This window comes from Stomoxys calcitrans, chromosome 3 (genome assembly GCF_963082655.1).
Source record: "Stomoxys calcitrans chromosome 3, idStoCalc2.1, whole genome shotgun sequence".
In the NCBI taxonomy this organism is placed as follows: Eukaryota; Metazoa; Arthropoda; class Insecta; order Diptera; family Muscidae; genus Stomoxys; species Stomoxys calcitrans.
The window spans coordinates 95,961,654-95,987,808 of NC_081554.1; the positions used below are offsets into that span (position 1 = coordinate 95,961,654).

The 26,155-nt window shown below is 42.3% G+C and overlaps 1 protein-coding gene across 1 annotated transcript in view; it reads left to right on the top strand.

Moving 5' to 3' along the window:
* Positions 1-6,059: 6,059 nt before the first annotated feature.
* The window catches only part of LOC106085010 (S phase cyclin A-associated protein in the endoplasmic reticulum), a 293,777-nt gene continuing 273,681 nt past the window's right edge, over positions 6,060-26,155 (top strand). Inside the window, exons 1-5 of the mRNA XM_013249005.2 lie at positions 6,060-6,366; positions 6,531-6,726; positions 15,138-18,972; positions 19,036-19,293; positions 24,393-24,516. Of these exons, the coding sequence (XP_013104459.2) occupies positions 6,624-6,726; positions 15,138-18,972; positions 19,036-19,293; positions 24,393-24,516 (4,320 nt within the window). The 5' untranslated portion in view covers positions 6,060-6,366; positions 6,531-6,623. The remainder of the gene's footprint in view (positions 6,367-6,530; positions 6,727-15,137; positions 18,973-19,035; positions 19,294-24,392; positions 24,517-26,155) is intronic.

Consider the following 26,155-nt stretch of genomic DNA (forward strand, 5'->3'; position numbering starts at 1 on the left):
ATCCTAAGCAATTTTGCTATTCCAGAACCTTAAATCATTGAATAAATATGTTGCGATTCAAATTGAATGATGACACCATACAGCGGTCAAAAAAAGTATTCATCATTAGCAAAATTGATAATAAATTCACTTATTTTGGGTAATTGAAGAAAATTTAAAGTAAACAAATAATGCAGTTTTATGCAATAGTTTATTTTTCGTAATATGTTTTAAAATAAATTCAAAAAATAAATTTAATTAGCGCAAAAAATGCAATTTTATATAATAACACCAAAAACAAAACAAAAAAAGTATTCATCATTGATGTGCTATCAACAAAGTCAAATTTAAATATTATTTGGGAATCCCCCTTTTCTGTTTTATTTAGTAAAGGAGGCTTTGCCCTTGACAGCAAATATTTAATTTCATTGAAAATATAGTTTTTGTCAAAATGGGTCGTAAGCAAAACGAGGTTTCTGATGAGGTAAAAGTTTTGATAATAAAACACCACAGGAATGGTTTAACTCAAAAAACTATCAGTGAAATATTAAATAGACCACGATCTACTATACAATCCATCATCAGAAAGTGGACAGAAACGAAAACTGTTGACAATAAAACAAGATCTGGTCGACCAAAAGCACTTTCAGTTGGAGATGTGCGTTGGCTAGTGCGGCAAGTTCAGAAAACTCCGAAGACAAATGCGACCATTCTTCGTAAAAACACTATGGAATATTTAGGGAAGGAAGTTACTACACAAACAATTCGAAATACACTCAAAAGGCATAGTTACAGAGGAAGAACTGCACGTAAGAAGCCCTTTATAAATAAAATAAACCGAGTGAAAAGGCTAAACTTCGCAAAAATGTATGTAAAACAGCACGAATCATTTTGGAAAACAGTCATTTTTGCAGACGAGAGCAAGTTTAATCTTTTTGGGTGCGATGGAAAGGTCATAGTGTACAGAAAACCAAATACAGAGCTTGAAGAACGAAACACAGTTGCTACTGTAAAACATGGTGGAGGTGGTTTAATGGTTTGGGGGTGTATGGCGGCTTCAGGAGCGGGAAATCTTGAAATTATTAATGGAGTAATGGATCATAAGTATTACATTGACATTTTAAAGAGGAATTTAAAAGATAGTGCTGTAAAACTTGGGCTTGGTAATAACTTTCAATATCATCAAGATAATGACCCCAACTCCTCCTCAAAGTCCCGACTTGAACCCAATTGAACATCTTTGGGAACATCTCGAACGCAAATTGAGAACGCGCAATTTTTCGAGCAAGAGTCAAATGCAACAGGTGATAATGGAGGAATGGACTAATATAGACCAAAATATAACCGCTAAATTAGTCCAATCGATGTCAAACCGTTTAAAAGAAGTTATAAGACGCGGTGGTCGAATAACAAAGTATTAATTTTTTTAAATTATGTTATTTATTTTTTTGTTTTTTTGCAATGATGAATACTTTTTTTGTTTAATTTTTTGTGTTCAGCTGTAAAATGGCCCTTTTTGTTCCAATAAATACTATTTTTTTCTTTAAAAACAATGAAATTGTGTACATATATATCACACAAGCACTACTGCATCATTAGTTTAATATGTTTTTATTCCAATTGTCTTTTGTAGACTTATTAAAAAAAAACATTGAATGATGAATCCTTTTTTTGACCGCTGTATGTTTTAATAAACGACGATGGTAAGCAGTGATTAGATTAGCCGCTTAGCTAAATCAGGGATAGCACTTTTCTCCATACAAACTAAAGCCTTGTACCTATTAAATTATTGCGAAATCCGACTGACTCTTTTCTTTGTCAGAACACAAACAACAGCACACAACAAAGGCAACAAATAGGAAGCAGAGTTGATTCGGCCCATTTCGTTAGCATTTAATTACATTTGCAATTAAAATAATTCGAAATTTATCCTGATGCAGCGGCATGTCGCAACTATTTTGCTCATAGAACTAAGTACCACTTGCAAGGAATGTGCTCGTATTATCTTCGTCACCATTTTTTTTATAGTGCGTTTTGGCAGTTATTCCATATGAAATGAATGTAAACAATTTGACGTTGACTCTTTGATTGTGTTAAGACTCTGACAGCAACAATGCAAATTTTGACGTTTACCACAAGGCATATTAACACACGTAGTGTACAGCAAACAGCTGGGTACGATTATTTCGCGCGAAGGGCAAAATCTGTCAACGGGTTTTGTTTGTGTGAGTGTATTATTATTGAGAACCAAAAAGGCCAAGACAGAATGAGCGCGTTGAGGAGCGTCATGTTGCAAAATGCAATTCTGCAAACAAATGTTAAAAAAGCAGCTCGCAAAAGTTAACCCATTTTTAACTTTGACGACCAAAAACATCACTTTAAGTGTGGCAACACCGAAGACGCTCGGTTTCAATCGTCGAAAGGCCGGTACTATATTCGGGTTTCGCGTTGAAACTCTATATATAAAAAAAAGAAAAAAATTGTTTTTTTTGTTTTTTCATCTAGGGAAAATTTACATTTCGGGACGCCCATTGCGAGCACAACCACAGTCGCTGCGCAACAAGTCATTTTCTTATGCAAAATAAACGCGATCGTCAAACTTCTAATTGTAACTGAGTGTTTGTTAGTGTTAGTGATGTTGCTCACAAGTATTTATTCTGGTTTGAAAAAAATAAAGTATTTTTTTAATATAAGTAAAGAACATCGAAGACGCTCGGTTTCAATCGTTAAAGTTGCAAATTATTTAACTTTTCCGCGTTGGTTTTATAGAATTTTTGTACAGTTGCATTTTTGAAACGCGACGCTCAAAACCAAAGCTCAATGCGCTCATTCTGTTTTGGCCTTTACACACACATACAATACAAAATGACGCGAACTAATAATAAATACAAAATCAGAGTTGCACTAATCACTGATTTGGACAAATAGTATACTCATTATTTTATTGATGGGCAACTCCTCCTACCTGTAAGATAATATTTCTTGGTGCAATGGCGGAACAATTAAAGGTGGTCTCATTTATACCACAAACAACCACAAATCATATGGTGCAATCCGCCATCTTGCCATCATGTGTATACGCGTGCGTACATGAGCAGAGAATATGCGAGAAAGAAGATAACAACAAAGATAATGCAAATCAAAATCTGACATCTTAATACTGTCAAACCTTGGCCGGCTGTTAACAGCTGCTCGCGTGAGACCACCTTATTAAATACGACTTGCCTTGGTACCTGTGGAAAGTTAGCGACGTCGCTTATTTTCTATAACACATTCAATTCAATTATTGTATTTTAATATGTTTAATATTTAAACAATCTATTCAAATATATGTACATCTTCCAACCCATTTTTGTTGTTAAAAATTTCTTTTCATTAAGTGTGCATTCCTTTTTTGTTATTGTTATTCATCTTAAAACACTTCAATGAGTAGTCCATTGTAATTGTAAAATAATTATGTGATAGCAAAGTTGAAGGCCTTGGTTGTTGGGTTTGTAAAAATATGACGTTTGATGTGGTTAATAATGTTTGAGCAGCTCAGGGGCTAGAAAGATGTTTGAGGGTCTAAACACAAGCAAAGAGTCAAGATTCAGCGTCAAATTGTTTTATAATCACTTGGGTTGGTTTTACGTTGGCAGCACAGACACACGTCCGAAAAAATCAAATATTAACAAAACAAATAAGTCATTTTAATTTTAAATAAATATTTTTCGGAGTTCATTAAGGTGATCTTATTAAAATCCTAAGCAATTTTGCCATGCCTTGCTACCTGCGGAAAGTTAGCGACGTCGCTTACTTTCTATAACACATTCATTTCAATTATTTTAATATGTTTAATATTTAAACAATCTATTCATATATATGTAGATCTTTCAACCCATTTTTGTTCTTAAAAATGTCTTTTTCATTAAGTATGCATTCCTTTTTTATTATTGTTATTAATCTTAAAACACTTCAATGAGTAGTCCATTGTAATTGTAAAGTATTAAATAAAAAATAAATGTTCCATTAGAACAAGAATTTTGAGATTTGTTTTATAGAGCCGCTTCAGTGAAATACCACCCCTCCTATTCCCTCCACGGTTGTACGCACCGGATTGACCCGATGGAATCATTCATCGGCAAGGGCTGCCGCCTCAGTCTACGTGTTCGTCCTTTTTTTCTTCATGGGAGAGGCACATAGCGGAGTGCCTTCTCCGAACGCTTCCCCCACATGGAGTGCATGGGGATAGCAGTCAGGTCAGGTACTGCCATGATAAACCTATACAACGTGCACGTACCGCCGGTTGGTAGCTGTGCCCCAATTAAGGGCCAAGCTTACAACCCTGGCATAAGTGGGTTACTATCTGGCCATAATCGTCTGGTTCTAGGGGACTTTAATACGCATCACATTTCTTGGCATTCTCCTCTGGGTAATGACCAGCATGGTATAGCTTTGGTAGTGCAGATTGAGGGCTCCACGTTTCGCACGGTGAATGGGGATGCCCCCACTAGGATTACGAGGAGGTGAAGCCACTCGTCAGACATTTCCATTGCATCCCCTGATCTCCTGAGTGACGTATCCTGGCACCATAATTCTCACCATCGATCGACCAAGAGAACTTCATAACCTCTGAGCGCCGGCTATTTATCAATCAGAAGAAGGCCGATTGGGTTGGCTTCAGAGAGTACACTAATCGCCGCTTCAATGAACTGGCACCCCTCTCGGATGTGCTAGATGCCGAGAGGAAATTCCGAGACATCATTAACGCAGCAGCCGCTCGCTTTATACCAGCCGGTCGAATACCCCAAGTGCGGTCCAACTTCCCGGCGCACGCAGTGGTACTCGCAGACGAGCGTGATGGGATTCGTTGTACGGACCCCACTAACCCAGAACCAGCGAGCTGAATCTGGAAATGAACAGGGTAGTCAACGAACATAGCGAACGAACGAACAGATGCGGTAAATAGCTACCGGGTGAATGTAGTCTTAGGAGAACGATCGCCTCCCATTCCACCTTAAGAAATTGACCTCCCCGGCAGACCAGAGTAGTTCTGGCTCAATTGCGTTCACCTGTTTAACTTCCCAGTCAGACCTAGATCGCTGTGGACGCACCCTATCTTAGTCGCAGAGTTCCTGGATCTTGACACTCAACAGAATCAAGCAGGCGAAGCATAGAACACAACAAACTGCTACAACAACAACCACCCCTCCTTAGATGAACGTGTTGCAGAAAATATTTTTCAAATTCTCATTAATGAAGCAGCCGTTTGCTTTATTTATACCAGCTGATCGAACACGCCAGGTGAATTTCCGAATTTCCCGCAGCAGACAGAGGAGTTGGCAGACAAGCCTGATGGAATTCATCGATTCAAATCTAGAGATCCTGGAATTAGAGAACTGAATCAAGAAATTAATAAGATGGTCAACGATAACAACGCTAACAGTGCAAGGTCTCAACCAGTTTTGGTCATGCCATAGGGCATCGTCATCGTTGCTATTGACCTATCAAAGGGTTTCGATGTGGTTAGTCTAGAGCACTATCCTATCAAATACTGAAAATTACCTTGGCGCCAAGGACAATTGATTTGGCTCGTTGCCCGTCCTTTACATATTACTTTTTGGGGTTATCGTAATTTTAAAATTTCCGATTTCATTTGATTTAAATATATTGAATCGATGCTCCTTGCTTTTGAACGAAGGGAACGACATGTTTTACAACTCCCGAGAAGAATACAAGTTATTCTTGCCTGGACTTAAATTTTCGTGGCGAAATGCCTCTCCTTGAAGAAAATTCCATATTATTATCCCGATTGAAAATCTATTATTTATGCGACGATTCACTTATCAAAACAAACTTGATGAAATCGCTCACAACACAACAACACTTCTTCGAGGGAGAAGACGAACGCCTAAAATGAAATGAACCTTTTCATTGAGTGCGAGTTTGGAAATGAATTTCAAAATGAGTGAACGTTTGGGCCTTTTTTTCCTAACGACCTCTGGCGGCGATGGTTCGCATATCAGCTACGGCAACTTTATATATTTTAGGTCTTTGTAAACTTTGGGAATGAACGCTTTCCAACACTCTTATTACAGCTGTCGCAATAATTCGGTGGACCAGTAAATAAAAAAAGACAGAAAATTAATAATCGAAGAAAATGTGGAAATTTTGGAACTCCAACGAGTATGTGATGTTCAACGGCTAGTGTTGTCGGGTGTTTATGATACTAGTTTGTGTGATAATAGTTTTATTCGTCAAATTGGATTACTCTGAGCGAAAGAAGATTTCATTAATAAAAGCAACAACAACAACAGCACACTTAGGCAGCCAGACGAAGACTACTTGTTTATTTATTCTGCCCCTTGATTACAACAACAAGAACACAACCATACGAGAGCTTACAAGGTGTGACTCCAGGTTTAAGACATCCTCATACATTTCACGGAAACACCTTCTTGGGCAGGCCAGTCCCAAGCATTATTATAATTTCTTGGAATTCCAAGGATACCACTATAGAAATTTGTATGTTGAGTGGGTGGAAGCGAGCTAAAGAGTATTTTTATTTACAGGTGCCGGCGGCATTTTGAGTTGGGGTCAAGTGTGGGTGTTAGTGACTAATACGGTGCTACGATCTGTCTTTGATTTTAAGTTATAACACTAAAATGGAGATGAAGGAAGTGCTGGGACGCGAAGGAAGAGATGCTAAAAACTTAGTCGCCTACCAAATATGTGACAAGCCATTGCATTTATCCTCAACATATGACAGTAAGTTGGAAATGAGTCGTTAAAAGCTAAGATTATAAGTACGCAACAAACCCACACGCAATTTTAAGTTAGACAAAATGTGCCGAAATTAATGCCAATGTTTCTGAAAAAAAAAACACTTGTACATTGAATCAAAAATATTAGGGTTATTACTTAAAAACATGGTATCGCTCAAAAATGACCACTTCCTTGGATTCGATCACCAAGGGTTTCTATGAATCCTTAAAGACAATTATGATGCAGCTGATACACTTCTGTAAACTGCAAGTTTTAGAAACATAGCAAAAACAAGTAAAAAGGCATTAAGTTCGACCGGGTCGAACACACCACCTCGGGTATATATGTAAAACCCCTTTCGTCACAATCCGGTGAATAATGGATAACATATGCACCGAAATTCTGTACGGAGATTGAGTGGTCTAATAAATATAAGTCACTGTTCAATTTTGTAGACCAAAATATCGGTCTTTTTGGCAGCTATATCCAAATATAAACCGATCTGAACCATAAAGGACAAGGATGTCGACAAGCATAATATAAGTCACTGCGTCAAATTTCAACGAAATCGGACAATAAATGCGCTTTTTTTAGGACCAAGGCATTAAATCGAGTGTCCTTTCTAAATGTGGCACACTTAAAGGCTTAAAAAAATTCACTATTTCAAATTGTACCGAAATCGGGTAATAAATACAGCTTTTATGGGCTTAAAAACCCTTATCGGCAGTTCGGTCTATACGACAGTTATATCTAAATATAATCCGACCTAAACCATGTTTGGGTCGGATGCTAGGTGGCCCAAAACTGCTCATCGTTTTAAATTTCAGCGAAATCGGTGAAAACATGAAGCTTTTATGGGCTTCAAACCCTTTATCTGCAGATCGATCTATATGGCAGCTGAATCTAAATATAGTCCGATCTGAACCATATTTGGGTCAGATGTCGAGAAGCCTTAAACTACTCACTGTTTCAAATTTCAGCGAAATCGGGTAATAAATAAAGCATTTATGGGCATTAGAACCTTTATCGGAAAATCGGTCTATATAGCAGCTATATCCAAATATGGTCCGATTGGCCGTGTTCAAAAACTTAACCAGCGTGCATCGAAAAGACGTATCTGTGCAAAATTTCAGCTCAATATCTCAATTTTTGAAGGCTGTAGAGTGATTACAACAGACGGGCGGACAGACACACGGACATCGTTAAATCGTCTTAGAATTTTACGACGATCCGAAATATAAATACTTTGTAAGGTCGGAAATTGATATTTCGATGTGTTGCAAATCATTCATGTGATGGGTATAAAAAACTTGTTACATCACTGACAAATTCTATCTATTGGGTGGCTCAGTAGCCTAGTAAGAAGCGTGCCAGAGGCTTTATCACAATGTACTACAAATTACCGTACCGCATCTGCAATGGGCTGCCTCCTTTGTATAACCTACATAATTTTTGATGTATTTCTTGTTTTCTAGTTCTCTAGATCTCTATATACTTTATGCAGCTTTCTTGACTAAATCTTCGCTTGCCTTTTACTCTGATGCATTTTAACATGCTCTTTACCAAATTAATTTTTGTAAAAATTTTTTTTCCAAAATAGAAAGTTTTTCGATTTTGTAATGCGTAACTTATATCGAGGTTTCCAATAAGGACTTGACAATTTTTTTTTATAAATAGAAGAGGAAGACGTGCATCCAGAGAGATCTGGCTCTGAGACGAGTGGGTCCCAGCCCAAATATTGCCAGGCCAGTGCCGGGAAGTGTATCGTTCTTGCAGTTAGACTGCAACGGACTTTGTGGCAAGATCGATGAGATTGTGGTATGAGTATGAGTCGGAAGAGCATATTGGTGGCATCGATCCAGGAGACAAAACTGACCAACACCTGCAGCATGTACAGATCCTAACGTTACAATGTGTTACGTTAGGATCGCTCAAGGAATGGAGGTTGGGTCTTGGCTTTCGTGTTACACCATTCCGTGCAATATAGACCTTTCTCGCCTGCGCATGACGCTAGTGACCCCTACATAGAATGCATGGGGATAGCAGTCAGGTCCGGTACTACCGAGATAGAGCTATACAACGTGTACCTACCGCCGGTTGGTAGCTGTGTACCAATTAATGGCTATGTTTACAACCTCGACATAAGTGGGTTGCTATCTGGCCATAATCGACTTTAATGCGCATCACACTTTATGGCATTCTCCCTAGGTAACGACCAGCGTGGCTCAGCTTTGGCAGAGCAGATTGAAAGCTCCACGTTTTGCACGGTGAATGAGGTGCCCCCACTAGGATTCCGAGGAGGTGCAGCAGCTCGCCAGACATTTCCATTGCATCCCCTGATCGGCTGAGTGACATATCCTGGCAAGCCGTCATCTCTTTGGGGTCAGACCACCTCCCCATAATTCTCACCATCGACCGACCACCCGATTTCATAACCTCTGAGCGACGGACGTTTATCAATCATAACCAATCGCCGCTTCAGTGAACTGCCACCCCCTCTGATGTGTTAGTGGCCGAGAGGAAATTCCGAGACATCATTAACGCAGCAGCCGCTCGCTTTATACCAGCCGGTCGAATACCCCAAGTGCGGCCCAATTTCCCGGCGCAGGCAGTGGTACTCGCAGACGAGCGGAATGGGATTCGTGGAATGGACCCCGCTTACTCCAGAATCAGCGAGCTGAATGTGAAAATGAACAGGGTAGTCTACGAACATAAGAGGAATTTGTGACTGGAACACTTGGAGCAATGTAACTTAGGCACCGGTGTAGACAAACTGTGGTCTACTGTTAAGTCACTCTCGAACCCCGGTAGACGGGATGACAGGACCTCAGTCACTTTTGGCAAAATAACCGTGACTGATCCGTAGAGATGCGCCAGGTTGTTCAAACGTCAATTTATTGTGCATCCCCAGAGAGACAGGGCAAGGAGGAGAGCCATTCGCCGTATTCGTGGTCCCCGAGCCGATGAACTACCATCACAATTTACTTTGGGAGTAGTTACGAATGTCATCCGTGGCGCCAAATCATCCCCGACGGAATCTCTACATTGATGTTGAAGAATCTGGATTCACCGGTTCTCGTGGCACTGAACCTATGAAAGGCATTCGACACCATGCGAAATTATTTGAGGACATCGCCAACACGTCCCTCCAGCCAGGCCTGAAACGCTGGATCGCGAATTATCTATGTGGTCGCCAGTCATTTGTGGAATTTAGGGATAAGAAGTCGAAGCACCGTAGAGTAAAACAGGTAGTTCCCCAAGGTGGGGTGATATCTTTGGCACTTTTTAACCTCTACCTATCCTCCATTCCACCCCCTCCAGACGGCATTGAGACCGTATCATATACGGACAATTGTACGATCATGGCATCAGGCCCCCCACCCATTGATGACATTTGCGATAGGTTGAACGTCTACCTCAATGAACTTGCCTCATATTTCGCTGCAAATGCGCGTGAGGTGAATACTGAGCTGACTGTGATGGTCGATGGAGAAATGATTCCGACCATCAAGTGTCCCAAAATACTTGGCGTCACGTTTGACAGCTCTTACACATTCTCCCCACATGGCACAGCAATATGCGATAATGTCAAAAGTAGAAACAAGGTCCTAAAGTCACTTGCTGGCAGCGCATGGGGTGCAGACAAAGAAACCTTGTTGACCACGTACAAAGCAATTGGCCGGTCTGTGGTAAGTTATGCAGCGCCAGTGTGGTCTCGTCAACTTTGCTACACGCAGTGGAATAATATTCAGATCTGTCAGAATGCCGCCCTCCGCTTCAAGAGAAGCGCTGAAGAATCTCTAGATCAAGCGGCATATCAAGCAGGTCTAAACAACATTCGTGCCAGACCCACTCGACTCAGATCCAGATCCCTGTGGACGCACCCCATCTTAGTCGCATAGTTCCTGGGTCTTGACACTCAACAGAATCAAGCAGACGAACGATAGAACACAATAAACTGCTCCAACAACAACAACCGGAGGAAATTAAAGTAGTCTCACGTGGGATAGTAGTGGCTATCGCACTATAGAATTTTCGCAAAATCTAACGGTTACTAATACTAGGAACTGACATTATTTGAGATTAGTAAGATGCAAGTTGGAAACTACAGAGCAGAGAATTAACTATATGGGAAGTCATATGTATAACAACTTACCAAGTACTATAAGAAATTCAGGTTCATTGCTGATATTCGAGAGAAACTTGAAAGCATATCTGCAATCTAAACTATGGATGCTTCTAAACTAATGTATTTTATTGTAAAACATAGGTTAGGTTAGGTTGAAAAGGGGGTGCAGATATTAATCCGCCCCATGCCACTATGGACACACCTAAACCAGTAATCGGCTTGTTGTGCGCTTTAAAAACTAAAAAGTAAACTAAAAAAATAAAAGTAGGGAATTCCATGCTATTTACAAAATCCTTAATCGTTTTCCATACCACTCCTCTAAGTACGGGTGAAAAAAAAATTCTTCTGATGCTATGGGAGGTGGTCGTTCTCCAAGGAATACATTCACCCAATGGCTATTCAACGCATCTTCTATCGTGTCTGCATGAATGTTGTCTCGAACCGTTTGATGTGCCGCTTTATCTCAAGGTTCCTCTTGTAGCGCCGAACCTCACGCTCTAGATCATGAAGATTCACCTAAAGGCTTCTTTGAATAGTCTCTGTGATAACAGCCCAGAAGGTATTGCTTGAACAGCATGTAGTTATGTCTTCGCACGGGTAGTATTTTTGTCTCCTGATGGAGGTGGTTCACATGAGAACATGCGGCATACTGACAGATCTAAATATTATTCCACTGCGGGTCACATAGCTAACGAGACCATACTAGCACTGCAATTGCCAATTGCTTTGTACGTGGTCAAGAAAGTTTCTTTGTCAGCACCCCTTTGTTTCTACTTCTGGCTTTATCGCAAATTGCTGTGACATGTGTGAATTTGTAAGAGCTGTCAAATGTGTCACTCCATCGACCTTCACTTTCAGTTCCGTACCCACCTCATGCGTGTATTTGGTGAACAACGTGGCTGAAGATTTGGTGGCAGATGTCTTCAGATATCTTGCAGCATAATAAGCGGTATGTTCGTTGAGGTAGACATTTAACCTATCGCAGATGTCCGCACATACAAATTGCAAATTTTGCCCATGAACGTTCCTCTAAGGAACAGGGGCAAACTTCTCACATGTCAATGAGTGCAGTCCGATTCAAGTTTTAAGCTCAATGATAAGGGGTCTCTTTTTTATAGCCGAGTCCGAACGGCGTGCCGCAGTGCGACACCTCTTTGAAGAGAAGTTTTACATGGCATAGATGTCGTTGGGAGTGGGAGAAATAAAGGGTAGATAGAGGTTAAACAGTGTTGGACATTTCACTCCGTCTTGAGGAACTCCCTGTTTCACTCTACAAACTACTGGCGACCACACAGATAATTCGCTTCCCATCGTTTCGGGCCTCGCTGGTGCGACGTGTTGGCGATGTCCTCAAATAGTTTGGCATGGCTGACCGAGTCGAATGCCTTTGATAGGTCCAGTGCCACGAGGAAGGTCCTATCACATAGCCTGGGCTACTCCTTCCTGAAGCGTCTTGACTAATGGTGAGAGAAGCGAGATAGGTCTGTACGACTCCCCTTACTCTGATCCTTTCTAGGCTTCAGTAGCGGAATCACTCTGCCTATTTTCCAGACATCGTGTTCAAAGACAGGTTTATTGGCTTTAATTTTTAAATTTTACTCTACAAGATACAGATGAAATGAAATGAAAAAGTTGGACCCAAATTACATGGGTCCAACTTTTTCATAACCACCACCATCACGGATGTACACATATATGTATCTATCTTATCTAAATTTGTTGAAATCAGATGAAAACAAGTCTATGAACCCAAGACATTGATTGGGGAGCTATATTAAACCAAGGTTCGATCAAGACCCCACATTCCGTCGATATGGGGAAGTAAATATGCCTTTTATGGGTCATAGATCTTTAATTGAGAAATGGGCACACATATGACAGCTATATCCAAATAAGGCCTGATCTAGATCAAAGTGGACACGTATTTCAGAGAGTTCTGTACAACACTCAGTTTCAAATTTTAGTTAAATTGAATAAAATTCGATAGGTCCGAATATTTTAAAAAGGGGGTGATATTCACAAATGGTCCGATTTGGTTTGACCATATCCGGCACGGATGCCGAAGAGTCAAATATTAGTTCGCAACACCCAATTAATGAAAATCTGCAACACGTTGCACTTTAAGGCTCATCTCAAATAATTAGCTTACATGTAAAGTAATTGCAAACTCGTCTACAATTTACGATTCGCTGGGATATTTCTGTGGCCTGATACCCAGAACAGGTTAGTTCAAACTTTTCAGTCTAAACAATTATTGGCTGTCTGGTTGTTCCAACAGACATTAATGCCATGCGTCATATTTGCTTGATACATATTACAGTGATAAGGTAGCCTTTGCCGCTCCCTTTAAAACCTTCTGATCTTAAGAGAGAAGAATAAAAAACAGGCAAATAATACAGAAAGAGATCCCGTCACGGGAAAGCTGTGAGCGCCACACAGGCTAGAACATTGAGTTCCGATATGTGTGATGTTCATTGCTGTCCCGAGAAACTTAGCTGCAAGCTACCGGCGCGTCCTCAGCGGATAGTGGAATGCTCCATACGGAGTAGCTGCAACGGCAGTCACGGACAATCAGCAGTACTGGGCTGAGAGTCTCAGTGAGATGCCGGGCGCATCGGCTCTCGCACAAATGCTGAGTGCCTATGTTGCTCGATATGACAAGGCGGGTTATTGGTGCCTTTCTATAACTAATGTCCACGCCATTTCCGCGGCCATCGGTCCGGAATTAGACGAGGGTCGCCACCTCCACATGAAAATGTGACTACAACACCGACAACAACAACAGAAAGAGATCAACCATTTTATGGTGCAAGAAACGAGAAAAATAATGGAGCCAGGCGGACGAGAGAATAACCCCAAATCAAATAAGTCACAATGAACTGGATGCTAAATAAAAATGAAAAAAGTCCTAACCTAAACAAGTAAAAACGCATTAAGTTCGGCCGGGTCAAACTTTGGATACCCACCACCTCGGGTATATATGTAAAAACTAACGTTCGTCACAATCCGGTGAAAAATGCATAAATTATGCACCCATAGCAGCTATATCGAAATACGGTCCGATTTAGATTAAATTCGGCACGGAAATTGAGTGGCCTAATAAATACAAGTCACTGTTCAGTTTTGTAAAACAAAATATTGGTCCTTTTGGCCGCTTTATCCAAATATAGACCGATCTGAACCGTAAAGGACACGGATGACAAAAAGCCTAACATAAGTCCTTGTGTCAAATTTCAGCGAAATCGGATAATAAATGCGTTTTCTATGGGGTCAAGACTTTAAATTGAGGGATCGGTTTATATGGCAACTTTATCTAAATCTGGACCGATCTGGGCCAAATTCAATAAGGGTGTCGAAGGGCCTAGCACAACTCACTGTCCCAGATTTAAGCAACTTCGCACAATAAATGCGTCTTCTATGGGTCCAAGGCCTTAAATCGAGAGATCGGTCTACATGGTAGCTATATCGAAATCTGGACCGATTTGGGCCAAATTGAAGAAGGATGTCGAGTGGTCTAACAAAACTCACTGGCCAAAATTTCAGCAAAATCGGACAATAAATGCACTATTTATGGGCCCTAGACCTTAAATCGACACATCGGGGTATTATGAGGGCTATACAAAAGATAAAGTCCGATATAACCCATATGTGAACTTAACTTGCCTAAGGGCAAAAAAAAAAAAAAGAATCTGTTATCCCAATTTTAAAGATTGTTGCGTGATTTCAACAGACGGATGGACATGGCTAGATCGTCTTCGATTTTTACGACTATCAAGAATATACTTTATTGGTTCGGAAATGGAAATGTGTTGCAAACGGAATGACACAACTAAAAACGGGGTAAACCCGAACAGTGGAATAATTCCAAACGCAAAACTTTTTGCGTTGGACTTTTTCACTGCGAAATAAGTTTCAAAATGTATTGAGTTTTATTTTGGGGCTTATATCACTTTTTCATTGGGTCTTATTTCACTGGGGCCTTTTTCGAAGTTGTTATAGCTTAGTGTTTCGTGAAGTCAGCCACTGCTGGCTTATACAGCAGTCCAGAATGACCGGAGGGTTAAAGACCGAAACAGAATCAAGATATTTATAATCTTGCGTCTTCTCGCAATTTCGGGGCAGCGACACAGAAGACCTTAAATCCATTGGCTTTTTTTTGGCATTGAACGTTTTGCAAAGCGCTTATGCCTCGTATTTACTGAAATTTAATAATGACGACTTTTTCTCCTGGAACATTATTTATTGTAATTAATTGGAACTTCCTTCCTTCATTCGTTTTTTTTAGAAACGCTACCACATCGCAAACCTCCCAAGTCACCCAATGCTTTACTGCCATTCTCTCTACAAACACCCAAGAAATCTCACTCCCCCACACGAGCCACAACTAAACAATCGACTGGGCCCCGAGTGCGCAGTGCATCTACGGGTAGAGACAAAAAGTCGGAACTGCAGGCACGCTACTGGGCCCTGCTCTTTGGAAATTTGCAGCGGGCTGTCAATGAAATTTACCAAACAGTGGAATGTTATGAAAACATTTCGTCATGCCAGGAGGCCATATTGGTGCTAGAAAATTATGTGCGAGATTTTAAAGCTCTGGGTGAGTGGTTTAAAGTTTCGTGGGATTACGAGTCGAGACCACTGCAACAAAGACCCAACTCACTGGCTTGGGAAATTCGAAAAAGTAATCCGGTACCACGAGTGCGCGCTAAGAGTCTTTCCAGTCCCACAGTGTCGGGTAAATCAAGTCCCTGTCCTTATCCGTATAACTCGGGCAAAAGTTCTCCCTGCTTAGATGGCCTATCGCCACGCAAAGGGGTTCGTGTAAATGTGCGGGAGCTGTTTGCATCTTCCAAACGTCTTATCAACGAAATTCCTAAAGATTTTGAAGAGCAACGGTCAACTCCTTCTGCAACACAAGCTTCTGCCGGTGCAGAAGAAGAAACACCGCCGTTGGTGTTGGAGAATCGGAGTCATCAGTATGCCCAAACCGATTTGGAAGATGACCATTTAACCCTAGCTGGTATAAGAGAAAAAATGCAGAGGGAACAAGAGGAGATGGAAGCAAAAGAAGAGTTAAGAATACAGAAACAGATCGAAGAAGAGCAAACTCTACAAGAAGAAGAAGAAGAAGAAGAAGAAAGAAAGCCACGTCTAAAAGAGTCGGCAGAACGGCGACATCACGAGGCCAGCCAAGAGAACATTGAACAAGAACCTACGGCCGTAGAAATGACCATAGAAAAACTCAACGCCATGGAAAATGAATTTCTTGCTACAAATACACAAAAAGAACCCACTCCGCCAGAGACTCTGGTGAAAAAAGTTGGGGATGGGGCTGATGAAAATTCTTCCAAAACTGCTGCTGAACCCGCTGCAAAGAAGGCGGCAGCTCCACAGAATCCAGCAGTGCAAAATAGTCCCCTTAAGTATTCAAGTGTCTTGAACAGACCAGCCGCTCCTTCAGTTACACCTATCATGAATAACCAAACTGCATCTAAGCCAATAGCAAACACAAAATCATCAACCCTTCGTGCCGCTACCGCTGGAAAGACAGTTCCCTCGAAAACGCAAGCAAATGTGGCTATAAAACGAACATCGACCTCGGCTGGTTCAGTAGCCAACAACAAATCAACTACAAAGATAGTCTCCAAAAATAATAATAGAGTCACGTTGGTGCCTCGTACCAATAGCAGTGGCAAAACAGAATTCTATGGACCTCCATCAAATGTTGCAACCCGACTTTCGGCTCGCTCGCGTACCATGATTGAAATGAACAACAACGGCAACAGTAGCGCGCCCCAAAAACATGCAACAAATTTCCTGAAAAGAAATACCACCAATCTTACCAAGTCATCGCTCCTTGGCTCGCATTCATCCCACAGAACATCCAAAGATGATATAGGCAGCTCAACATCAACCCTCAAGGCTAGTAATGAGAAAATTTCCTCATCAAAGAATAGTATTAACTACCATCATTCTCATGTCACGGGTGGAGAAGAAAGGAGATCGGAACCAAAACAACTGCCAAGCAATGACAACAACGATGGCTGGCTTACAGTAAAAAATCGACGTCGCCCCAGCATGCATTGGTCATCACGTTTCAATCAGCCAACTGGGTATGCCAGTCTTCCCACCTTGGCCCTACTGGATGAGAAACCTGGAGACGACGATACGCTGGACCCCCACCACAAAAACGCCCAACAGGAAACAGCAAAAGTTGTTCAACCAATAGTCAATGGAGGCAAATCGGCGAAATCTGGAAAAAACAAAACGGCAGAGAAAAATGCCAAATCCACACAACATTCCATTAGGCCAGAAATTAAAAATGCCAAAGCCAAAGTGAACTCTCTGCCATCGCAGAAAAAGAATGCCACACAAGTGGCCAAGGAATCGGCGTTGCCACTCGTTAGAAATGTTAACTTGGCCAACATACCCACCAGACAGACCATCATCAAGAGACAGAAATCGGATTTGACCGGTCTCAAAATGACCTCGCTGCACAAGGAGTATATGCGTAGTGAGAAACTGGCCCTTAGGAAACAAACCAATGTGGTCAACGGAACAACCAAGTCCTCGGAAATTTTAAATTACCACCATCTAGGTTCGGGAGATTGTTCGGATATCAACTCGTCTGCTGAAACTATAGTTGAGGCACAAAACTCTTCCCCAACCGATATGCTATCCTCTGAGATGTCCTCGAGTGGCGGCGGTGGCAGCGATCACAATAAAATCGATATTAAAATTCAAACCAACCGAGATTTCTCCAAGACCATTGGCGATCTTTACAAGAGCATATCCAATCGAGTTGACATATCCCTGACAAACCCGCAGGTCAGCAATGGGCCTGGTGCACTTTCGAGTTGTGACGAGAATGATGAATGTGACGAACATCAGCGTTTGCTTGTTGAAGAGCAAGAATCGCTCGAGCGCCAAATCAGAGAACTTGAGAGTACGGAGATTGACGTTGATACTGAGACCGATGAAACAGATTGTGAGGTGGGAATACTGGGAAATGATCGTGATGATGAGGAGGATCGCGATGACTTCAACCTGGACACTTCTGTGGTCTTTGTTCCCATCAATGAACACGACGATGATCCCAATCAAAGTTTAGAGACTCGGTATCAGGCTTTGTTATCCGAAATGTCCTGGGGTGAGAGAGAGGAAGCCCTGGCCACATTGCAGGCCTATGTTTCGAGGCATCCAGGGCGTGCACAAGAGCTCCATCAAAAGCTTTCCTCACCATCACGGCGGCGTTCCCTTCAAGAGACTCTCAAAAAGTATCAGGCGAAACAGGCAAGAGCTCAACAAAAACGCGAACTCCTTAACAAAGAGAAGGCCATTAAAATTCAACAGCTTCTTGCACGTGTTGAAGATGTAAAGGCTGCAAAGAGGCAGCTAATTGAAGACAAGCGCGTCAAAATGGAAGGGCGCCTACAAAGGGCAGCTGAGAATCGTGAACAATATCTGCGCAATATCATAGAAAAGGCCCACGATGAGGAGAAAAAACTAAAGGAGATTAACTTCATAAAGAATATTGAAGCACAAAATAAACGTTTGGACCTAATCGAGTCTTCCAAAGAGACGGAAGGGCGCCTGCAAGACTTGGAACAAGAGCGTCAAAAACGTCTAGAGGAGAAGGCAGCTAAAGAGGCAGCAGTTGAAAGGCGTCGTCAGGAATTGGAGAAGGCGCGCCAGCGCAAGCTGGAGAAAATGAACGAATCACGTTTGGAACGGGAGCAGCGCATAGGAAAAATGCAAGAGCAAAAGGAAAAACGGCGCCAAGCGCTGGCACGCGAAAAGGCGCGAGACCGCGAAGAACGCCTGTTGGCCTTACAAGTTCATCAGCAACAGACTACAGAGGAATTGCAGAGAAAAATTTTGCAGAAACAAAAAGAATCCGCGCGCCGACACGAAGAGAATATCGAACATATACGCCAGCGAGCTCTGGAGTTGACCATACCCTCAAGAAACGTGGAGGAGAATGGTGTACTGAGATCGGAACTCGATGAGAATGTCGAAGATGGCGATCTGTCATCGACGGTATCCGATGTTGGCAGCAGGGAGCATACACGTGGTTACAAGAAGAAAATGAAGAAACTCAAGCAAAGAATGTCGCAAGCGTAAGTGGTGGTCGGTCATACACATATGCTCTCTTATTTTTACCTCATTTGTTTTTTTTTCAGAGCTGAGGAATATCTCAAGGAACTACAACCAGTGCCCCTACACATGAAGCGTGAATCACAGGTTCCAAAATATCTCAATTTGGTTAACAAAGGGGGTGGTTCACAAGGTCTAGAGCGCGCTCTGGGCCATTTGCTACGCATAATGGCTAAAGCCCAAGTATTCGACTTTCAGTGCTTCTTGCTAATGGACGGTCTGGGTACTATAACAACGGCTGTAATCAGTCCCGGCATGCAAGAGGATGCGGAAGTGTCCAAAAAGTGAGTTATTTTTTTAATTCATTTGTAATTAATCAAACTCCCTTAGTGGAATAAACATTGATAGGACGGAAGTTTCATTACACAAAACAAAAAATATAAATATTTAAAATGAAACAACACATGAACATACAATCGAACTGGTGAATTTTTCATGACACTAAAATTAAAAATAAAAAACTTAACACATAAAAACTAAAATAAAAAAGCCTAATCATAGAAAAGACTTGGTTGAAAAGGGGGTGCCACTGTGGACATACACCCAAGCCCACGTAAAAACTAAAATAAAAAAGCTTAAACATAGAAAAGGTTAGGTTGAAAAGAGGGTGCGGATATTAATCCGCCCCATGCCACAATACACCGTTCCGTGCAATATAGACCCATCTCACCTGCGCTATATGGAGTGCATGGGGATAGCAGTCAGGTCCGGTACTCTCAAGATAGAGCTATACAACGTGTATATACCGCCGGTTGGTAGCTGTGTCCCGATTAATGGCCAAGCTTACAACCCCGACATAAGTGTGATTACTATCACACTTTTTGGCATTCTCCTCTAGGTAACGACCAGCGTGGCATAGCTTTGGCAGTGCAGATTGAAGGCTCCACGTTTTGCACGGTGAATGAGGATGCCCCCACTAGGATTACTGGGAGGTGCAGTAACTCGCTCGATATTTCCATTGCATCCTCTGATCTCCTACATGACGTATCCAGGCAAGCCGTCATCTCTTTGGGGTCAGACCACCTCCCCATAATTCTCACCATCGACCGACCACCCGACTTCATAACCTTTGGGCGCCGGACGTTTATCAATCAGAAAAAGGCCGATTGGGCTGGCTTCAGAGAGTATACCAATCGCCGCTTCAGAGAACTGCCACCCCCCGAGAGGAAATTCCGAGACATCATTAACGCAGCAGCCGCTCGCTTTATACCAGCCGGTCGAATACCCCAAGTGCGGCCCAATTTCCCGGCGCAGGCAGTGGGATTCGTTGTATGGACCCCACTAACACCAGAATCAGCGAGCTGAATCTGGAAATAAACAGGGTAGTCAATGAACGTAAGCAGAAATTGTGTCTGGAACACTTGGCACCGGTTTAGGCAAGCTGTGGTCTAGTGTTAAGTCACTCTCGAACCCCGGCAGACGTGTTCACAGGACCTCAGTCACTTTAGGTGAAATAACCGTGACTGATCTAAAGAAATGCGCTAGGTTGTTCAACCGTCAATTGATTGTGCATCCCGAGAGAGAGAGAGAGACACGGCAAGGAGGAGAGCCATTCGCCGTATTCGTGGTCCCCGAGCCGATGAACTACCATCACAATTTACTTTGGGAGTAGTTCCGAATGTCATCCGTGGCGCCAAATCATCCCCGACGGAATCTCTACATTGATGTTGAAGAATCTGGATTCACCGGTTCTCGTGGCACTGAACCTATGAAAGGCATTCGACACCATGCGAAATTATTTGAGGACATCGCCAACACGTCCCTCCAGCCAGGCCTGAAACGCTGGATCGCGAATTATCTATGTGGTCGCCAGTCATTTGTGGAATTTAGGGATAAGAAGTCGAAGCACCGTAGAGTGAAACAGGTAGTTCCCCAAGGTGGGGTGATATTTTTGGCACTTTTTAACCTCTACCTATCCTCCATTCCACCCCCTCCAGACGGCATTGTGACCGTATCATATGCGGACGATTGTACGATCATGGCATCAGACCCCCACCCATTGATGACATCTGCGATAGGTTAAACATCTACTCAACGAACTTGCCTCTTATTTCGCTGCAAGAAATTTGAAGATATCTGCCACCAAATCTTCAGCCACATCGTTCACTACATACACGCATGCAGTGCGTAGGGGGCTGAAAGTGATGGTCGACGGAGTAACAATTCTGACCATCAAGTATCCCAAAATACTTGGTGTCGCATTTGACAGCTCTCACAAATTCGCCTCAAATGCCACAGCCATTTGTGATAAAGTCAAAAATAGAAACAAGGTTCTTAAGTCACTTGCCGGAAGCACTTGTGGTGCAGACAAAGAAACCTTGTTGACCATGTTCAAAGGAATTGGCCGGTCTGTGGTAAGTTATGCAGCGCCAGTGTGGTCTCGTCAAGTTTATGACACGCAGTGGAATAATATTCAGATCTGTCAGTATGCCGCTCTCCGAACTGCAACGGGCTGTCTCCTCAGTTCTCATGTGGACCACCTCCATCATCAAGTCAACTGCATGCTGTCTAAGCAATACCTTTTGGGCTGTTATCGCAGAGACCATCCAAATCATTATTTTGTGGATAAGTATTCACCGCCCAGAAGCCTTAAGGTAGATCTACATGATCTAGAGCGTGAGGTCCAGACCTACAAAAGAGAACCTCTAGATCAAGCGGACCTAGACAAAATTTATGCATACACGGTAGATGCGGTGAATTGGTACCGGGTGAATGTGGTCCTTGGAGAACGGCCGACTGCCATTGCCCCTGAGGAAATTGACCTCCCCCTGCAAATAAGAGTAGTTCTGGCTCAATTACGATCTGGCAGATGCAGCCGCCCCAATTCCTACAGAGCAAGGACTGATCCCAACGTGCAGAATGTATGTCCCGATTGTGACCAGGGACCACACGACACCGGTTTAACTGTCCAGCAAGACCCACTCGTCTCAGACCCAGATCCCTCTGGACGCACCCCATCTTAGTCGCAGAGTTCCCGGATCTGGGCACTCAATATCTTTGTTTGCAGCTGTCGGATTTTCAATATATGCCCGGTGTGAAAGGTCACGATTTCTTATAGCTGAAGTTATTTCCGGTCGGGACATTAACGAAGGCTTATCATTAAATATTGTCTTAGACTACTTAGTGACTTGCCTGTTAAACAGTGAAAAAAGAATACCATTAATAAATTCAACTTGAACATCCGAAATATTACTTTACTTACATTAATTGAATCTGACAGAACATTTGTTCCCCTAGCCGAACGTAGAATAGCTTTCCAAGCGCCTCGATCTAATGCGCTCATTTTAAAATGTCTGACATGAACTTTCGAGGTGTCTCCCACCACTTGATCTTTCCAACGGGCTTTTGGTCTTCCCGGTTTGCGTGTACCACCGTTTTTGCCTTCAAAAGACTGAAGCTGGAGCTTCTTCATCCATTCTGACAACATGACCTAACCAACGCAGCCGCTGTATTTTGATGCGTGTAACTATGCTATCGTCGTCATACAAGCTCATACAGCTCGTGGTTCATGCGTCGCCTATATTCTCCCATAACGCAAAATGGTCCATATATTTTACGAAGAATCTTTCTCTCAAATACTCCAAGCGCTGCCTCATCTGCTTTCACAAGTATCCATGCTTCAGAACCATATAACAACGCGGGTAGTATCAGTGTCTTGTATAGCGTAATCTTCGTCTTCTCGGGAGGTGGCCTAGTTTCTAAAATGCTTACTTAGTCCAAAGTAGTATGTGTTTGCCAGTCTTATTCTTCACTTTATCTCAAAACTGGTGTCATTCGTTTCGGTTACGACGGTGTCGAGGTAGATAAAGTTACTGACTATCTCAATGTCGTGGTTCCCAACTTTCTCCACTTTCTTTATCTGCTCGGTTGTACAAGGTATTTTTGGAGGTGAAACCATTCATTTCGTCTTATCTCCATTTACTGCCAGACCCATTTTCATTGACTCTCTTTCGATTCTCTCAAAGGCAGCAGTTACTACTTCCGGTGACCGACCTATGATGTCGATGTCGTCGGCATAGGCGAGTAGCATGTGTTCTCTTGTGTTCTCCAGCAGGATATTAAAGAGATCACACGATAGGCTGTCTCCTTGTCTGAAACCTCGTTTGGTATTAAATGGTGCGGGGAGATTCTTTTTTGCAGAGTCTTATTAATTTTGCATGGATTCCAAACTCAGACATGGCTTTAAATACCTTTGAACGTAAAGGAGTCTCGAAATCGGCTTTGTAGTCAACAAAGAAATGGTAGGTGTTGATTCGTCCTTCTCGGGTCTTTACCAGGATTTGGGGCAGTGTGATTATCTGGTCCAGGGTGGACTTACAGCTCAAAAGCCGCGTTGATAGGGCCCAATTATCTCATTGATTTTAGGTTTTAATCTTTCACACAATACGCCCGAGAGTTCGGTTGTATGCGATGGGGAGGAGACTTATTCCTTTGTAGTTGGCACATTCTGTCTTGTCTCCTTTCATGTGTACGGGATATAGTATGCTGAGGTTCCAATCATCGGGTATGCGTTCTTCTAGCCAGATTGCGCAGATAAGCTGATGCATACGCCTTATCAGCGTGTCACTTCCGGTCTTAAATAGTTCAGCGGGTAACCCGTCGGCTCCTGCTGCCTTGTTGTTCTTTAGTCGGGTCACTGCTACCTGGACCTCATTCTGACTAGGAGGTAAACATTCTATACCATCATCATTGATTGGTTCTGTGGTATTCTCTTCGCCGCCAACGTCGGACACTAGCAGTTGGGTATAATGTTCTTTCCATATTCTCAGCATGTTATCTGTGTCATTTACCAGATTTCCTTCTTTGTCTCTGCAGGAGGATGTGCCTGTACCAAAGCCATCTGTTTGATGTATAATTCTTTGGTAAAATTTCCGGACTTCATTCTGACTCCTGTACATCTCAATTCGCTTACACTCACACTCACGCTTTTCCATCTCCTTTTTCTTTCTGCGGAATAGACGTTTCTCCTCTCTTCCGATGCCTCTCCTTCATCTGACTCGTTGCTACTGATTGCAGGGTTGCTCTATATGCCGCTTTCTTGGCTTCAGTAGCATCTCGACACTCTTGGTCGTACCATGGGTTTCTTGGAGGAAGGAGGCTTCTGTACCCAAGTACGTATTTCGCTGCATTTTCCATGGAGTGGGCAATAGTTTGCCACTGTGCCATTATATCATCGGAACAAGGAGTGCTTTCATCAAGCAGTTGGGTCCGTCGAGTGGAGTTTACCGCTGCCATCTGTTGCGTTTGCAGCTTTTCAAGGTCTAGCTTCCGTGCAGTCCGAAATATTTCTATTACACCCGAAATATTAGTATACGAAATATTATCTAATCTGTGAATTAAAGCGGAATAGTTGTTTTTATATTTTTATTTTTATTTATTACAGAGCTGTTGTTATTGCCGTGCAGTTGTATCGCAACGCCTGTACTCTGTGTCCGCAAATTGCACGACACGCTTTATTGGGAAACTCTATAGTTGGGCTATTCGATGCTCTGTTCCAAAGCTTACAGGTGAGTGATTATTTAACTTTTTTCATCATGCAGACAGCGAGAGAAACAATCATCGTGTGTATTGAATAAAGCACAACGTTTGAAAAACACTCTGATAATGGTAGGGTGGGGTATTATTATACGTGGGTAGACTTTAATATTTCGGGATTGGACAGCCCCTGTATTGCAATCTGCCAACTGACAGCTCTATCGTAAAGCCTGACATTTTTGAGGTTATACGTCCTCAGAACGTTTTGACATACGAGTGCTATTTGTGTTGTTTACAGTAACCTAAAAGATTCATCTCGCGCGCAAAAAATGGAATTAAATCGTAAACATTTTCGTGCGATTATTTTTTAAAACTTGCAACGTGGATTAACTCAACAACAGTGCATCGCTGAACTTAATTAAATTTTTGGCGATGAAGCTCCATCAAGGACCAGTGTTTATTGATGGTATGGTGAATTCAACCGAGGTCGTAGTACACTCCAAGACGAAGGTCGTCCAAAATCAGTTGTTGTTCCAAGCCCCATTGATGCTGTGCGCCAAGTGATATTGCAAGATCGTCATGTGACCTATCGTGAGATTGAGCAACCTTAGGCATTATTGGGACCAGCATACATTCAATATATGTCACGTACACAAGAAAGGAGACAAGACGGAATGTGCCAACTACAGAGGAATAAGTCTCCTCCCCATCGCATACAAGATACTCTCGAGCGTACTGTGTGAAAGTTTAAAACCTAAAGTCAATGAGATAATTGGGCCCTATCAATGCGGCTTTAGAGCTGGTAAATCCACCCTGGACCAGATATTTACACTGCGCCAAATCCTGGAAAAGACCAGAGAAGGAAAAATTAGTACCTACCATCTCTTTGTTGACTACAAAGCTGCCTTCGATACTCCTTTACGTTCAAAGGTATTTCAAGCCAAGTCTGAGTTTGGTATCATTGCAAAATTAATAAGAGTCTGCAGGATGAAACTTGCTGATACGCGTTCCTCAGTAAGAATAGGAAAGAAACTCTCCGAACCAGTTAATATCAAACGAGGTTTCAGATTATTCGCGATGCAGATGTGAATAGATATGGCACACTAATCACAAGAGAACACATGCTTCTCGCCTATGGCGACGACATTGATAACATAGGTCGGTCACCGGAAGTAGTAACTGCAGCCTTTGAAAGAATCGAAAGAGAGTCAGTGAAAATGGATCTGGCAAAAAGCGTTGCACAACCGAGCAGATAAAGAAAATGGAGAAAGTTGGTAACTAAAACTTTGAGACAGTCAGTAACTTTAACTATCTCGGCACAGCCGTTACCGAAACGAATGACACCAGTTTTGAGATAAAGCGAAGAATAATACTGGCAAACAGATGCTACTTTGGACTAAGTAAGCATTTTAGAAACTAGGCCACCTCTCGACGGACGAAGATTACCCTATACAAGACACTGACACTACCCGTGCTGTTGTATGGTTCTGAAGCATGGGTACTTGTGAAAGCAGATGAGGCAGCGCTTGGAGTATTTGAGAGAAAGATTCTTCGTAAAATATATGGACCATTTTGCGTTAATGGAGAATATAGGCGACGCATGAACCACGAGCTGTATGAGCTTGTATGACGACGATAGCATAGTTACTGGATGAATGGAATGGTGAATGG